General features: G+C 39.8%; 1 protein-coding gene across 2 annotated transcripts; it reads right to left on the bottom strand.

Moving 5' to 3' along the window:
* Positions 1-1080: 1080 nt before the first annotated feature.
* Positions 1081-14210, bottom strand: lztr1 (leucine zipper like post translational regulator 1). Of its 2 annotated transcripts, XM_063017662.1 has the most exons (21): positions 14122-14210; positions 13764-14021; positions 13608-13670; positions 13230-13286; positions 12811-12890; positions 12372-12480; positions 12212-12292; positions 11891-11948; positions 11053-11192; positions 10762-10963; positions 10024-10134; positions 9682-9774; positions 9181-9270; positions 8152-8344; positions 7762-7931; positions 5328-5484; positions 5045-5171; positions 4636-4785; positions 3936-4041; positions 2916-2996; positions 1081-2578 (listed from the first exon to the last, which is right to left on the bottom strand). In XM_063017662.1, exons 2-21 carry the CDS (start codon positions 13937-13939, stop codon positions 2462-2464), a joined length of 2361 nt encoding a protein of 786 aa, XP_062873732.1. In that variant the 5' UTR covers positions 13940-14021; positions 14122-14210; the 3' UTR covers positions 1081-2461. The 2 variants fall into 2 exon arrangements, with proteins under 2 accessions (XP_062873732.1, XP_062873733.1); XM_063017663.1 differs by lacking the exon at positions 14122-14210 and having other exon boundaries at positions 13764-14028.
* Between the last annotated feature and the right edge of the window lie 3910 nt (positions 14211-18120).

The following is an 18120-nucleotide window of genomic DNA, read 5'->3' on the forward strand; positions in this document are numbered from 1 at the left end:
TTAGCTTGATTTTAAAGGACCCCCTTATTTCAAAAACAAATGGTATTAATATAGATTGACCTCTGTGATCTTTTCAGCTTTAACAACAGCCACTTTTCTGAGAAAGACTTTGAAATGTGTCCATTCAGTCCAAAAAGCATTTGTATGGCTGAACACTAGGGATGTAGCGATACACTCTACCCACGATGCGATGCGATTCACGATAATGGGTTCAAGATACGAAGACCAATTATGACAAAGCTTCATTTTATTCTTTCTTTTATTTATCTAAATAATGAATGCCCTTTTATTTTTGAGGTATGCAAAACAATGCTGCACATTTCCCTTTTTGTGTAAAAAAAGCTGAAATGAAGTAAATCCCACATTTAAATAAATAAATGAATAATACAAAGGAAGTCCTCACATAAATAAATTTGGCTGGAAAATTCAGAACCTGGCAACCCTGTAGTGATGTCAACCAGGCGAGGTGAATAGCGCCAGCGCCCTCTGCTGTTTAAAGTGAATATCGATTCATTATCCATGTAAACCGATTTGAATCGTTACACATGTGAATCGATTTTTAACTGTCTTGTGGTGCATCGTTACATCCCTACTGAGCACTGATGTTGGTCAAGAAAGCTTCAATTGATGTTCCAGTTCATTCCAGCTCTGTTGAGAGGGGCTGAGGTCAGGGCTCTGTGGAGGTCACTGGAGTGACCTACCAGTGCAACAACCCCTACCATGTAATTACACTGTTGGTGTCATTGCAGTGCTGAAAATTAGAAGGGGTGCACTAAGTACATAGGGCCCAGTCGACCCACAGCACCACTAAGATTCAAAACGGGATCAGACTGCTGCATTCCCTGAGCATGAAATGAACAGGAGACTTTAACACACTGTTTCAGTCTATTAAAAACATTGACATATAATTATGGTCAGATATCGGTTACAATAAATTATACAATAAATAAACTTGCATCCCTATATTGTATACATAATAAATGCATCTATATGGAAGGTGTAGCTCATAAAAGGAAGAAAATATGTACATACAAGGCACCTAGTTTGAACCTTGCTCCTGAAATACACGGGAAGACCAGATTTCTGAGTTTAAAGACTTTATTAATGATGTACTAATACAGACAGTCCTGTGGGGCTGCAGATTTCATTAAGGTTGCAATTGTTTTGCTGCATAATGACTAACTGTATAGAGTGCATAATATCATAAAAATAAAGAGGAATAAATAAATCTGTGAACGTCCTATTTACAGAGTGCAGTGTAAAAAACATTCTTACTTTCAAAGTGTACATAGCAAAGCAATTAAGTCAATATGAATTATTTATAATGGTGGCAGTGTGAACGGAAATGATACTGAGTAGTTTTGTACAAAATGGGTCCAAACATCACAGGGCAACTGCGCTCCATGCTTCCACTCACTGTAATCTACAGGGAACTGAGAGTAACCAATGTACCTGCTGGCATGTTTTGGGAGGTGTGGGGAAACCTGAGTAGCCAGAAATAAAACCCATGCGGACACATGAAGAGGCTAAACTCCACAGTCAGTGACCAGAGGCAAGGACCGAACCCAGACACATGGTTCAGTGAGTCACCATACGACCCTGCCTGGTTACACAACTATAAAATAGCAGTTTTAACCACTTAAACTCTCGGAATTTGCCGGCGTTCCTTGATTTCATAGCAACGTACATTTGAACTGATTTCAGAGCACTGAATTCAGCCTACAAACAATTCTCAAACAGTGATGTTTTATTTTCATTTCATACTTTATCTTGGTTAGGATCGCCGGGAAACCCAGGGCGCTGGCAGGAACACCCTGGACAGGGCGCCAATCCATCCCCCTCTTCCTCAGACGTTGCCAGTCATGTCTGTGTAGATGCCTGGCAAGCCAACAGCACCCCTGAGAATCAAACCTGAATCTCAGCGGTAGTTGGCTGGCATAACGGACTGCTGCGCCACCCGAGCGCGATAGTGATGTTTGCTTTAGAAACCCTACAGTTGTGCAGATTCAGTTCACAGGTTTGGTCGCATGGCATGCAGTAAGGTTAGCCATGTGCTATATGTTACATAATTGCGCTTATTGAATCATTTTATTCCAAGTGAGCACAAAAATGTTTGGTCAATTTCATGTGTTTACAGCATTTGGAGGAAAAAAACCTAACAAGCATCTGATCGGATCAAAAATATGCCCAACTAATACCAGTCTAGGATTTCTGGTCCAGTATCAGACAGATGCATTCCTTTTATCAGCTCGGTAAAGATCATTCATTTCCTAGCAAGTACGGAGGTGCCAGTCATGAGTATTTTGGAGACTAACCCTATCCCAGATAACCCTATGTTCTCTACAGGAACGAGAAACAGGCTACAGGGGGAACAGGAAGTGAAAACGGAAAGGTAAATGTGACCGACACGACATGACAAAATGAATAAACAGATGAGAAGAAAGTAGAGGAAGGAACGTGCCTATATATCGGAGCTCATCTCGGCACACTGTTTATCTGATATGTGTGATGCCAGAGACTCTATGATGTCCAACAGCAGCGGCTGGCTGAGCGATCGCAGGTTGGGGAGCTTGGACACCTTTAGGGAAAGGAGAGGAGAGCAAATTAAATCGACTAATAAATATTAAGCAAACAGTAAACAAAAAACAACTCAAGCCAAAAAAAGCAAGAAGCAAAAAAGCAGCTAACGTAGGAAAGCCGGACGGTAGCACTAGCACTGCTGGCAGTCTCATGATGTGAACAACCAGCACTCACTGTCTGTACCGATCACTTTGATTGATCATCATCAATGCAATCCGTTTGATCTCAAAGGTGTTCTGCACGCAGCACTGATTAATTAAACCGACACGGTACGTAGGTCAGCCGTGGTCGGGTAACCAGCAGAGCCGCAGTGCGTCGCTCAGCAGTACACCCACCTTAATGAACTGGTGCACTATGATATGCAGGCAGTGCTTCTTCATATCCAGAGCCTGAGTCTTGTCAGCTGCTTCAAGGATCTGAGAACGAGACAGCAGAATAAAAAAGAGGCAAGAAAAAAGTAGGTGACATCAAAAGGTCTTCAAAGCAAGACTGAACAAAGCCATCAAACAGTCAGAACTTGCAAGAATGTGCAAACTCTGCACAGAAAGAACTGAACTCGGGCCCTTCTTGCTGATAGCTCTAGCCTTTGTGCCAGCGTGTCATCCTTTGTTCCTACCAAACACCCTTAATGTAGCTTATTTCATAAGTTTCTGAAAGTCTGCTGGGTCAAAAATATACAAAGAGCATCACATCTTTATTTATCATTTGCTGACAAAGAAAGTCTTTGTGGCTGGAGCTACTTTATGATAGCTGCTGACTTTTCTGTGCCCATATAAACAGGACTAGCTGGACCCGGACCGCCCCACCTGAGGATCGAACCCAGGACGTTCATGCTGTACGGCGACAGTGCTACCGACTTGGCCACCGTTTTTTCTGTTTGCGCATTTTCCCTTTTTCTCCTAATCTAGTCATATCCAATTACCCAAGTGTATCTCCTCTACTGCTGCAGACCCTGTCCCTGACCGAGGAGGGTTGTTGTGGCCATTCTTTGTGTTTGTGTGGGTTTCCTATCAGTACTCCAGTTTTTACCACCTCCCAACACAATGCAGAAGGTGGATTAGCTACTTTTAATCATGAATAAAAATCAGATCTTTATTGTATGGACCATCAGTGAGCAATCACTATAGAAATATCAGCCTCATACCACACACAGCCTTTAAGAAACACAGAATTACTATAGAGGCCTTCTCAAAAGAGTGGCTGCTGTTATAGATAAAAGTTTACAGAGGTCAGTGTATTTTAATACTATTTGTTTTAGAAATGGTATTTTGGCCATATGGTGTAGCTGCTTGTGACTGTAAGTACAACCACAGTGTTTTACTAGCTTTGAAATGAATCTGAAGTGATCCACATACCTGCAAAACGTTCTCCACAGTGACGTTCATCTCCAGGTTCTGCTTGCAGTAAGCCTGCAGTCTGTTATTGGAGAAGCCGTAATAATACGGTGCTGCAAACAGATACCTGCATTCTGCTTAAGGACAAACCAGCTTTTAAACAGTAAAATATCAGAAGATAAACGTGAAGCTGAAGGTAAAACCATAAACACTTCACTAGCAGGGTGTTCAAGTCGCCAACTAGCACTGGGGTCCAGGGTCTCAATCGTCCGGTCAGGCGTGTACATACAGACATGATTAGCCGTGTCTGAGGGGGAGTGGCCGAGGCCCCGCAATGGATTGGTGACCTGTCCGGGGTGTGTTACCACATTGAAACCAGACCCACAGTGCCCCTGACCAGGATAGAGCAGCGGTAAAAATTTTCTCTGCTACCGGTAGGCTGGGCGCCCCCTAGCAGGCACAGTTGGCTAATGTTTGAAAAAGACAAAATTGGCCACTAGTCTGCTGGGTTTGGAAAAGACCGTACTAAAAGAGGGTGGGGTCTTCAACGCTGTGTAAGGACCCTGTGGGGTCCCTGTGGACATCATCAAGGTCCCCAGCAGCAGAATGGCTACGCTAAATTGGGAGGAAAAAGGAAAAAAAGCAAACCATTAAGGCCACTTTCTAACATTTCTGATGAATGACCTGTTGTGTGTAAAATCGACATTCTTTAGAAGGATACAGCGAGTCCTCGGGGGGCATGTTGACGTCTCCGTAGTAAATGTAGCGCAGCATGGACTCGAAGGCCTGTTTGCTAGGCACCAACTCTCCTATTGAGATGTTCACCTGGCCGTCCTCAGGCATGAATGAGCGGAACATGGCCTCAAAATAACTGACAGGAATACAACAAAATTACACAAGGAAGACTGGGCTCTGTTTAATGCATGTGGTAGCATTTACCAATATCATACATAATAACGCATTATTAATAATATAGAGGTCTTTTTACACAGTAGCATTCTAAATAACTGTATTGTATAATAGTCTGACCCTGCATTCAGAAATAGTACAATGGTCAAAAACTGTAAACAGACATTTGTTCAACATGAAACATCATCACCAGATCATCACATGTGTCCTGAATGTCGTACCTGGAACGAGCTGCCAGTATGGCTTTATGAGCCGGCCGAGGATGACCGTCCAGCAGCAGGATGATATCACAGAATTCCAGACCCGCCCCTTCCAGGTAAGCCTTCGTGTCCTGAACCAGAGACGTACCTGAGCGACAAATTCCAAAACACAGTTACAACTAAAACCCGACATAACGGCACATTACGACAGACGAAGGCTACAACCGGCAAGACCGTCAAGAGCATTTGCTGCACCATGCCGCTAGTGGTGTGAACTGTGTGTGTGTATTTGTGTTGGTTGTACCTATATCCACCGGCTGATCGGAGTAAACTCTGGGTGGTGGCTGCTGTTTGCGTCTCACTATCTCCACAATCAGAGGGGTGGAGAGGTGCTCGAACTCTTTGGTCATGATCACCTGATTAAAGTGGGTCTCCTTCACCACGAAGTTAAGACAATGCTCCTGCACACACACACACACACACACACACACTTGTTGCTTAAAAAAAAAAAAAAAAAATCTCACTGTATGTCTTGAAGTGCAGCTGTAAGTGCACAGTCATTAAGCTTGACCTTCACTGAGAAGTAGCAAATATATAGTGCTGTAAAAAAGTATTTTTTTTTGTGTCATCACACATTTGTATTAATGTTTGGTTGTAGTTGTTACTGTCAAAGTTGGCAAAACTACTTTTTCACAGGGTAATATAGTAGGTTACCTTAATATCCTAATAATGATCGTTGAAAAGCATCAACCTGCTTACTCATTCAAATTAAATTACTTACATTAAATCTGATAATAACATTTAAATGTGATAATTAGTAAAAGTACAAGAAACTGGGAAGGGAGCAAATACTTCACATCACCGCCATAGGCAAGACATTGTGGGATACTGAGGCCAGAATCTGACTGCTCATTGCTCATTACAACTATTCATTTGTAATCAGTTAATTAATTTATTTTACCCTTCTCTTAGACACTGCCAATTTCCACTTCTTTAGACCGGGCTACATCACTTATAAAAATAATAAATAATAATGAAAAGTAAATAAAAGAGAATAAATCAAGGTCTGCAGGCAGAAGGCCTCTGGCAGTTCGGTGCTCCTGGTGAGTTGAAAGCCAGTAGCCTACTGAACTGCAAATATAACATCATCCATCTGCTTGGTATTTGATTGGCAGGTTTGTTTGCACTTCTAGTTGTTATGAAACCCTAACAGCAGCGAGCTGCAGGCTTACAGCATGCATGAGCCTAAAAATCCTTAAACAGTTACAGATTTAGCTCAGACCTTCGGTAAATTTCCTGATTGGATATGTATCGTCTTATCTGCCCCATGACTGTGGCTCAGGGAGTGTCAACATATGGCTGATCCATCTAATAGTAAATGTCAACTGTTAAAACCAAACATCAATTCTTCATAGTTAAAGCTAGTGATTAAATTACTGGGTTCCTTCAGGATCAATAAAGTATCCATCCAATCCATTCCATCCATCCAATCCATTCCATCCAATCCATTCCATCCATCCAATCCATCCATCCAATCCATCCATCCATCCAATCCATTCCATCCATCCAATCCATTCCATCCAATCCATTCCATCCATCCAATCCATCCATCCAATCCATCCATCCATCCAATCCATCCATCCAATCCATCCATCCATCCAATCATCCCATCCAATCCATTCCATCCATCCAATCCATCCAATCCATCCATCCAATCCATCCATCCATCCAATCCATCCATCCAATCCATCCATCCATCCAATCATCCATCCATCCAATCATCCATCCATCCATCCAATCCATTCCATTCCATTCCATCCATCCAATCCATCCAATCCATCCATCCATCCATCCATCCAATCCATCCAATCCATCCATCCAATCCATCCATCCAATCCATCCATCCATTCCATTCCATTCCATCCAATCCATTCCATCCATCCATCCATCCAATCCATTCCATCCAATCCATTCCATCCATCCAATCCATCCATCCAATCCATCCATCCATCCAATCCATCCATCCAATCCATCCATCCATCCAATCATCCCATCCAATCCATTCCATCCATCCAATCCATCCAATCCATCCATCCAATCCATCCATCCATCCAATCCATCCATCCAATCCATCCATCCATCCAATCATCCATCCATCCAATCATCCATCCATCCATCCAATCCATTCCATTCCATTCCATCCATCCAATCCATCCAATCCATCCATCCATCCATCCATCCAATCCAATCCAATCCATCCATCCAATCCATCCATCCAATCCATCCATCCATCCATTCCATCCATCCAATCCATCCATCCAATCCATCCAATCCAATCCATCCATCCATCCATCTCCTGCTCTCCTTGATCAGATCAGGGTTTGTGGAAGCAGCAGTCGAGAATCGAAAATGATTAGATTGGGAAATAAAGGGGAACAATTTAGGAAAAAAAACATGGAAAAATTTGAATTCCGTGAGGAGAGCAATAGTGGATCAGTGTAGTTTTGAAGTATTAAAACACTGAAAGTTCAGAGAAAAGCACAAGCAAAGTGAGTAAAAACTATCGTGTTTTTATATACCAGTCATTATGTCATGGATTCAGAGCATGTATTGTATTGAGCACCTGTATCGTTACACCCTTCATCTGTATGATCAGGAGTATGTGCTTTTATTTAACCTAATTGTGCTTCTCTCAGACTTCAAGTCAGTAAATGTTAGTGCTCCGACTCTTCGTTCACCTTGAGCTGGTCGAGCTGCAGTTTGTTTGCGTTCTCACACACGCTGAGGACGTTCTGCAGGTCAACAGAGGCCTCGATGTACTGCACACACAGCTGCTCCAGCCGCGACAGCTTGAAGCTCAGAGCAAGTTTATATACGTCCATGATCAACAGGACATCCTGAACGTGACCTGAGGAAAGAGTGAAGAGGGAATGGGGTCACTCACAGTGTGGGATCTAGTCCAGGGCTGAATAATAGTGGCCACAAATCTGCATTTTATTGGCTTTTCTTTTTAAACAGTTTTATAATAAGCAGGACTAACATGAAAGTAAAACTGTTCCGCAGTTAAAACATGAAATTCTGCAAAAATGACTGCATTGAGAAAGCAAGAGTGTGAGATAAGAACGCACCTCTGCGTGGGTACTGGATCTTATCCGTATACAGGAATTGCATGAGCACTTCAAATGGCTGAGCCTCTGCCTCCCTGATGGCCACCTCCAATAGCAGAGGACCCCTGGAGGACTTCCCAGGACTGGAATGGTCCTTCTGTCTGTCTGTTCTAAAGTCCTCGCTGTCCTCACCTCCTGATTCATGTTTACTCCTCTACAAAAAGATACAAAAAATGCAGCTTGTAGTCAAAAGCTTCTCATGTTTTTTGGTATAAAGCATTAAACACCGCTGTGTCATTCAAGCCAAGCATTAATAAATCCTTTTTTATATTTATTTTGGATTCTCTGAAAATCTACTGGGTCCAAAATATAGGTACAATTGTATAACACTGATAACTCATTTGTGACATGGCATGATGGGCAAAATAAAAAAGTCCCTTCTCCAAAATCTGCCTATCAGAGCTTGAACTGAATGTTGCTGTGGATCACATGGACCAATAATAGCAGGAGTAGTCGCTTCATTGTGCAGTGTGGTTGTTTGTATAGATGTTCTTGGGACCTGAGGTCGTTTATAAATGGCTTTAATTGAGTGTGGGGTGGGGCAGGGTGAAAAACTGCAGATGTTTTTTGTTGTTGTTGCAACCATGCTGTTATAAGATGCTGGCCATTTAGCAAGGGAGTCTGCTGTTTGCATTTGTAATGATTACAGGTCATGGTGGAGTAAAGGGCTCTTGGGGGCATGGTTTTAACAGGCTGACTCGGCATTGTGTTTTTAGATGCTGTTTTCTTACTGTAATGCCATTGAATGTTCCACTAATCTGTTTTGTTGTATTCTTTAGATATTTTTTACACTATAAGCAGCAGTAAGAATGATAAATCTGCACCTCTGAGTGACATGACTAGCCTTTTTTCATTATATATACATATGAGTGGTCCAATGTCTTCCACTAGGCATGTGGCTCAGTCTAGTGGTTACAGTGTGTAAAAAATGTCATTTGTAAACAGTTTTTTGAATGAAGAAGTGTGTTTTAAGAACATAACCTTACTAACCTGTTTGTGTCTGGCCTGGAGAATCTTCTTCCTCAGCCACTGGCAACGAGCTGTAACTATAGCGATATGACCCAGAACCCTCTCCTCTCTCTGCCGACAGCGAATAGAAAGAGAGATGAAACTACGATTCATAAGAATGAAACTAGGGCTGTGATTAAAATCACCTAATACATACTGTTTGTATATTGCATACTACAGTCTCTGTATACTGCATTCTACACTTAGTATACACTGTATAATGCATACTGCACTCAGTATATACTGCATAATGTATACTAAAGTCAGTATACTGTATAAGGCATACTACACTCAGTATATACTGTGTTCTAAATACTGGTCCCTGTAGTAGTATACAGTATAGTATCGAATATGCAACAAAAGCAAACCTTTTGGTCTCATACTATATACTGTATACTGATCTGGGGCCCCATCAGTACACGAGTAGAATGCAGTAGTGTATTTTGAACACAGCCCAGATTTTTGTTGTAGATGTAGACCAACCTCTCCGAGGATAAACTCCACATCACAGAACTGTCGGTTCTCCCACAGCTTGCCGTAGTCTTCATGAAGGGTGCATTTTGGATAACATGAGAACTATAAGAAGAAAAATTCGCTGTTAAATCAGGATGTTACATTACTTACACAGAACAACTGATCCTACAATAGAGTTTTTTCTTGCCACTGCTGGCCTGGGCTTGCTGATTAGTTGCTTTGAGACAACAGTTCAATGTAAGAAGCACCACACAATTTTTCATAAAGCTTTAGATGCTTTGCAACAACCAGGTACTGTCATCAGCTGACTATACTTGTACTACATGTCTCATGTGTGGATAAACCGTTCACCTGAAATCTGTACATCTCGCCACTGCGAACGTTGTTGTCAACTGTTCCTCCGAATATGTACATGGCATCATGGATCACTGCTGCAGCATGGAAGAGTCTCCCACTGGGCATCTGAGAGCACATACCACACAATAAATGATACGTTACCACCGGTAAAGTGCCAGTAAATTTGCTTTACATGACATGTAAGCAGAATACAATACACCAGTAATACAGTGGATTCAGGAACTATTTAGATCCCTGAACTTTTTGCACACATTATTGTGCCATCAATCTACACTTTAATGTGGTCAATATACCACAATAAATGTAGACTAATATATCCATTTTGCATTCCAGTCTCGAAAGGCCAAGTAGTTTTCAGATAAAGTCGATGAAACATTTAAAAAAAGAGTAAAACTGACACTTAGTCATTAAGAACCTAAATTTTTTTTGGATAATTCTGATTGTGGGCGGATTGTCCTTGAGGTGTGTTACTACAATGTGCCCAATTATTCTAGGAAAGCCAGACCCACTGAAAATAATTATAATATCTGTCTTAAACTGTCTGGAAAAAAATAGCAAACTGTTTAATCAGTGTCCACATATTTTTACTCCACGTTCATCGGTGTGTCCTGTAAGCAGACCTACAGTTACCCTGCCATGCCAGTGATGTTTTTGCACCATCTGGTGGAGGAGCTGAGTAATTACAGTACAGCAGTACATTTTCACTAAAATTAATACAGTTCATAAAATTACCTCACTGTCTGCACTGGGCTGAATCACCTCCCAGGTCTGTGAGTCCACATCATAGCAGTGGAGCTCGTTGGGCAGAGTGTTGTCCGCTGCTCCCCCAAACACGTACAGGTGGCGGTCGAACGCTACCATCGTGTGACCGTAACGTCTCTGTGGTGGTGGTGGTGAACCCCTGAGTAAATGCTCAGTAGGGATACGCGTCCATCTGTAGGAAACAACGTACAAAGTGTTCAGATCTGCTGTTTTTAGAGTCAATTTAAATTTTCTACACCTGAATACACATAGTGCACTCACATGTGACCATTAAACTCGAACTGGAATAGGTTGTTGGTGATCTTTGCTCCACTTTGGCCAGAGAAGACAAACATCTTGTCTTGACATACAGCTACTGGGAAGTTACAGCAGGAAGGTGGAATCTCACCACTCTGTTCAATCTGATGGGGATCAGGACAAGACGTCAGACATAAACAGGCATTTTAAACAACTGACTTTTTCAAACTCAGAGACAGTTTATATGCTTAAGGACAAAATGTCATTGTACAATTGTAATCTCTGCTATATTCATTCAAAGCCTTACTGAATCACTTTGCAGCTTGAACACACTGTGTGACATTTGCAACCTTGCTTGCAATAACACTGTTCATTTGTCCAACAGGCCATTCAGTTAACCAGTTCAACCAGTTGCTATGGCAAAATTAGAATAAAAACAAAATGAGATTTTTTTCAGATGCTTCTGTGCTGGGAATCGCAACTTAACTTCTTAAATTCTGATGTTTGATAGCAGAAACACTTTATAAGGTCAAATTGTGTAAAATGCAGCTTTTGGTGAACAGGTAGATATCAAATGTACTGAAACTAGAAAATAGTTTTTTGGACCAAAAGTACTGGAAGCAGTGCAATAAAACCCCTAAACTCTGTTACTAAAACAACATTGGCAAACATACAGAAGCAAACATCAGTGATTGTCATGTCCCACCTCCTGTTTCTATTGTGCAGTTTATGCTTCAAATACTTTACATTTTTATTCATCCCAGATTGTACCAGCCCAGAGGAATCATGGGATCCCTGTTATTCACTTCAGCAGTTTGTGTCAATCTAGATTTACAAAATCAGCATCAAAAGCCATACACACCTCCTCCCAGCAAGCTTGCTCACGATCCTGAAGATTGATGGTCCACATGTCATTCAGTCTGAATGGGGGGAATAACATCATATTCATCTCGTGACAGGATTCATAACCACAGAGGGGAAACCCTACTCTTTAATATATTATGTTACATTCTCCAGCACTAAACTACATCCATAAGCCTCAGCATTCTGGCAGTATTAACAACCATAACCTGGAATGCATTATTCAAATACATGACACTTGTCAATTATCAGGAGGTAATCAGACAAAATGTTTAACAATTATGCATTTTTAATGAGCTGGTGATTTTTTTCATGAGCTTACCTTGCATTTCCGTCATAACCAGCAAAGATCCAGAGCTTCTCATTGTAGACGGTGGCACCATGGGCAGACCTGGCTACTAACCTAAAATACACAGCAGGTTATTATTTAGAAACTGTAGAAGATTTAACACGACCGTTACATAATATGTCCAACATCGTACCTTCCCTCAACCTTCCACTCGGTCCACTGGCCGGTTGCAAACTTGTACTCGAAGAGATCGTTTTTGTTTTTCAGGTTGGAGTTTGAATAGATATCTCCTGTATAGCCACCTACAACATACAGATGCTGATTCACAATCTGCCACGTACACTTGCTGAATTCTAAAATGCAAAATGAATTGCTGTTTGCCAAGTGGCCCAACAATTTTGTCTTCCTATCATGGGGAGAAGTGATGGCGAATGAAAAGTGTTGGGCAAATTACACTCAGATACGAGTAGCACCTCCTAGATAAAAATTAATAGCAATGCTTATTCAAAACTCCACACAGAAAACATGTTCTCTTGGTTCAACAAATGTCAAATTTTAAGCCATGCTAAGAATGATGCATACAAAAACCTTAAAAAGCACTTAAAGTATAATATCAAATTAAAAACACCTACCAAATACGAACATGCTGCTTCCGTACACTACAGCAGAGTGATGATATCTGGGCGCTGGTGGAGTACCGGTGGTAAACGCCCTGTTCAATTATAAGCACCATTGTTAATCAATATGATCACATGAATAGTACAGCAACTAATTTAGCGTAGTCAATCAGCAAAACATAGTGGGCATCTGAAGTTTGCTATAAGCAATAAGGCTGTTATAGTCAGTAGGGCTGGGTGATAGAATGAATTAATTAATTCCTTTGTGTGTCATATATACACACACTTGTACAATACAAATATTTTTTCTGCATATCCCAGCTTGTTTAAAAGCTGGGGACAGAGTGCAGGGTCAGCTATTGTACGAGAGGGTTAGGGCCTTGCTCAAGGACCCGAAAGTGGCTGCAACGATGGAAAAATTGTACAGTACTCACCGACACCATGAGCAGTCCTTCACGTCAAAGCGTAACAGATCATTTAACATGTTCTTCCTGCGGGCATAACATACAGCAGAGATTTGGTAGCTGTTTTAGCAATATGCCAGAAAGAAGACTTTCCAATACTTTACTTTCCTAGATGTTCTCTTTGTATTGCTTGTGGCTCAGTCTAAAAGGTGTGGTCAAACTATCCCTATTTATATGAGCCAAAAGAAATCACCAGCTGTAGTCAAAGTAACAAAAACTGAACTAAAGCAGTAGGCCATGCCACCAGGTTAAATTACATGATATAAATTTCTACACACCCAAATCAATAATCTATGTTGCTGTTTGTATTTTTGACACTTAAATAGAAGCAGTGTCTCGAGTTCTTACCCATTGTCCCCTCCAAAAACATAGATGGCATCCCTATAGGCCACCACGGTGTGCTTGCTCCGCCTGGCACAGAAAACATGCATAAATAATACAATTAATAAATGCAATACTAACAGATTATTAATGCTTTTTGTCCCAGGTCCACACAGTGTTTACCTTGCACCCACGAACTCATCACAGGGCGGAAGTCGCCTCCATCGGTGGACAGTCTCAAATGGACCGAAGTTGAGGGTCAAATACTCTACACTGTCCGAGCAGCTGTGATCGAAGTCCACACTTGGTGCAACTTTTGATTTACAGGACATGATGCTTCCAGGAATCAACCATGACATTCAGTCGCAACATGAACACTGCAGCACTGGATGAAAGATATTAGCCTCCCCAGCCTGGCGAGCTCAATCCAACCGATCTGTCCTTTAGTTTAGAGATCACACAAGCCTGACATGTTCGGGTGATTGCATTTCTATCTTGTAGTCACAATATTATCATAATCAGCTGATAAAATCTGAGTTACCTGCTGTCATTACATCATCTTGTTAGCTAGCAAGCTACTGCATGTATTAGAGATAGCTAACTGCCTGCTATACATTTGAATAAAAATCTTAATTCCCGGTTTTGTTTTTAGTCCAGCGCGTCTAATTTATCAACCAAATTACATTGTAAATGATAATACTACGTAAAATGAGTCAATAAGACAATAACTTGTCGCAAACCAACAACTTCCAAATGATAGCTAGTTTACTACTCCTACTATGGGAGGAGTTTTTATTTTCCACCCGTTTTCAGACACCTTGCCCTGCATTAATGTCCATGTCAGATAAAAACGGGTGGGGAAAGCTGAGTGTCACGCATGCGCACTTTGACGTTTGTATTCAAAAGATTCGAAAGGATGAGAGTCGATTCCAAAAAGAGTCGATTCCATATTTTTAGTTAAATATAATTGAGTCGACTCCAAGGTTGAGAAGAGATTCGACCTGAAACCCCCGAAAAATAGCTTGTTAAAAAGTTTGCACTTCTTTGGAATAATCTTCCTTAATTCACATTTTACATTTTTAACTACATTTTCTGTTGTTTTACCCAGAGGTGGTTCTGAGGGAAATCTATGGAAGTAAATCTGTCTCATCAGATTTTGAATTTAAAAGCCTTTGAATTTTGATTACTGAACTTTAAGCCTTTGAATTTTGATTACTGAACTTTTTTGCCTCAGAATTCAACCCACACATTTTACAATAACTCATTTTCACTTTCATTTTTTGATGTTAACAAATTCAAAATCAAAAATTCAAGTTTATAAAATTCAAATAATATATATTCAGGTTGCTCAAATTCGATAGGTCAAATTCAGATCACAAAATTCAGATTAAAAAATTCAGACTAAACATCCGGGACACGCAGGATGAGCAATCGATTCCAGAGCCGTAGAGAGAACAGAGTAGCGACACTCCCATAGAGAACCGCTGTGACGGGGGCGGGACATTTCTCTGCACAGCTCCGGGTGGAGCTCTGTTCATTTCCACTACTGAGCAGCATTTTCAGCTGTATGTTGCTTTGTTTTAAAGAAATAATGAATTTGATGTCATTAATATACTTAATACTGTTATTGTTTAGCATTTGCTCAGCACTAAATGTTACATGTTTATCTTATTTAATAGGTATAACTGAATTTAGCTCATTCAGTTAAGCTTAATTAATGCCACTAGAGTCTTTTCACCTTAAAATGAGGTGATTAATCAAGAGTCTTGTTACAGAAATGATAATAAAACATTAGAGCCATAATAAATCATGCTACTTTTACTTTCACACTTAAGTACATTTGAAGGTAAATACTTTAGTACTTTTACTCAGTGAAGTGGAGGTAAAGAGTATTTTACTTTTACTACTACTTTTACTGGAGTAATATTTTACCTTGGATATCTCTACTTTAACTCAACTACATGGTTTGTGTACCTTGTCCACCACTTACATTAGACAAAATGAACTAGTGCATATTATTATGAATTAATTCATGTATTACATGTAGGAATGAATTATTAATCACTCATGAAATAAGAGATGAATGAAGCTATTTCATGTACCTGCACTATAATGTTAAAGGTACGGTAGTGTGTTTATCAATCTGTTCATTCAGTGCAGGTAAACATTATGAATCCAGCCACATGGCTCAGTGTTTAACCAAAATGATGATTATTATTATTATTATGAATCCTCAGGAAAGTGAAGGGAGATTATAGTTTATGCAAAAAAAAAGAAAGAAAAAAAGCTCTTTAATCTCTGTACTGTATATTGTTTATACTACTTAATGATATGGCATTATTTAATGTATGCTAATATAATGTACTGTGTGTTAACAAGAACGATCTATTCATTATAAGTCATTATAAACATCAATCTTTCACTTCATATACCAAATGCAGTAAATGTAAAGGCAGTTGAAAATACCCAGAAATTGTACAAATGTTTATTATTTAGTGTTTAATACTTCATTCACTGCTGCTTGTCCCATCCCAGCTAGCCTTGTAATTGTGGCCCACTTCCGGCGCAGCTGGGCCGGAATAGCCCCCAAAACACTGCGATACCATTTATTTCCCATTTTCTTCTCCTTTCACATCCTCATAGATAAAATAATACATTTATTCTACAGATTAACTACAGATTAACTACAGATTGTGCAGCAGAAAGTATTTTATTAAGATAATTGCAGCAAGTATAATAATAATAATAATAATAATCAGAATATTAAAAATAAGACAAATTATAAAAGTGAAACAAAATGACAACTATATTAATATTATATATAGAAAATAACATATAATTGCATATAAGAATGATAATTATCAAAGTGAACAATATTGTAAATATACATACTATACTACGCATACACAATACTACTAAACATACTACTACTACAACTACATCTACTAATACAGCCTACATACATACCATAAATATTTTACACACACACACACACACACACATATATATATATATATATATATACAGTGGTGGAAATAAGTATTTTATATTATTAATTATTATTATTAAGTATTTAATACACTATTGAATGAGCTTTAATTATTTTGCAGCTGTTGGCTAATGCAAGAAACTGTTTACCTTTTAGCTAACGTTACCTGAAGTGTATTAGTTCAGACTACCAGTTAACCTGAAACTCAATAGATAACATTACCTAACAGTTTCCATTTCCAAATTGCTCTCTATCTTAATCCAAAACTCATTAATAGACTTTCTGCTTACATTTTGCTAAGTAAAATGTTAAGATTCAACGTTAATTTACCAAACACGAACAAATAATTAGTCCTCTTTTTTAACGGCTCGCATCGCACTGTTGCTATGGTGACGTTGTTCCGCGTCTCTACGAGCACCAGCCAAACCCAGCTGTGGTAACAACTGGACCGGATCTGGCTACACTGATTCTGGCCGATTCTGACACTCGGCCGACTGTGCCGATAGAAAAGAGGGAGCTGGACCAGATGATTGTGCTAGCTGGGATATGAGAACATGACAGCGCGGGGTTTTTTGAAACTATTGGATGGATACATAAACCACGTGACCGTGTGGCGGCGAGAACAAGGATTGTCGCAACTCTCTCTATCTACGGCTCTGATCGATTCTGTCTCAAATCGAACCGACACCCAGCCAATCAAGTTACACTCCAGCGATCAAGTGACAACGAAGCGGCTTCGTTTACAGCAGAGCCGTAGAGAGAGAGAGTTGCGACACTTCTTGTTCTCGCGGTCACGTGGTTTATGTACCCCTCCAGTAGTTCCAAACAAACCCGGCGCTGTCATGGGACAAGCAGCAGTGAGTGAAATATTAAACGGCAAATAATAAAATATTGTACAATTTCTGGGTATTTTCACCTGCCTTTACATTTACTGCATCTGCTTTAATGTCAGTTTGGTATATGAAGTGGAAGATTTTTATAATGACTTAATAGGTTGTTCTTGTTAACACACAGTACATTATATTAGCATACATTAAATAATGCCATATCATTAAGTAGTATAAACAATATACAGTACAGAGATTAAAGAGCTTTTTTTCTTTCTTTTTTTTTGCATAAACTATAATCTCCCTTCACTTTCCTGAGGATTCATAATAATAATAATAATCATCATTTTGGTTAAACACTGAGCCATGTGGCTGGATTCATAATGTTTACCTGCACTGAATGAACAGATTGATAAACACACTACCGTACCTTTAACATTATAGTGCAGGTACATGAAATAGCTTCATTCATCTCTTATTTCATGAGTGATTAATAATTCATTCCTACATGTAATACATGAATTAATTCATAATAATATGCACTAGTTCATTTTGTCTAATGTAAGTGGTGGACAAGGTACACAAACCATGTAGTTGAGTTAAAGTAGAGATATCCAAGGTAAAATATTACTCCAGTAAAAGTAGTAGTAAAAGTAAAATACTCTTTACCTCCACTTCACTGAGTAAAAGTACTAAAGTATTTACCTTCAAATGTACTTAAGTG

The sequence above is a fragment of the Trichomycterus rosablanca genome, chromosome 21 (assembly GCF_030014385.1).
Source record: "Trichomycterus rosablanca isolate fTriRos1 chromosome 21, fTriRos1.hap1, whole genome shotgun sequence".
NCBI classification, from domain to species: Eukaryota; Metazoa; Chordata; class Actinopteri; order Siluriformes; family Trichomycteridae; genus Trichomycterus; species Trichomycterus rosablanca.

Bases quoted from the DNA above. Each gene is read 5' to 3' on its own strand.
- lztr1 (XM_063017662.1), bottom strand. From the start codon at position 13,939: ATGTCATGGTTGATTCCTGGAAGCATCATGTCCTGTAAATCAAAAGTT. The intron at 13,671-13,763 runs GTAAACACTGTG...TTTCTGTGCCAG, and splicing joins GATGAGTTCGTGGGTGCAAG to GCGGAGCAAGCACACCGTGG. The intron at 12,293-12,371 runs GTACGATGTTGG...TGTGTATTTTAG, and splicing joins GAGTGGAAGGTTGAGGGAAG to GTTAGTAGCCAGGTCTGCCC.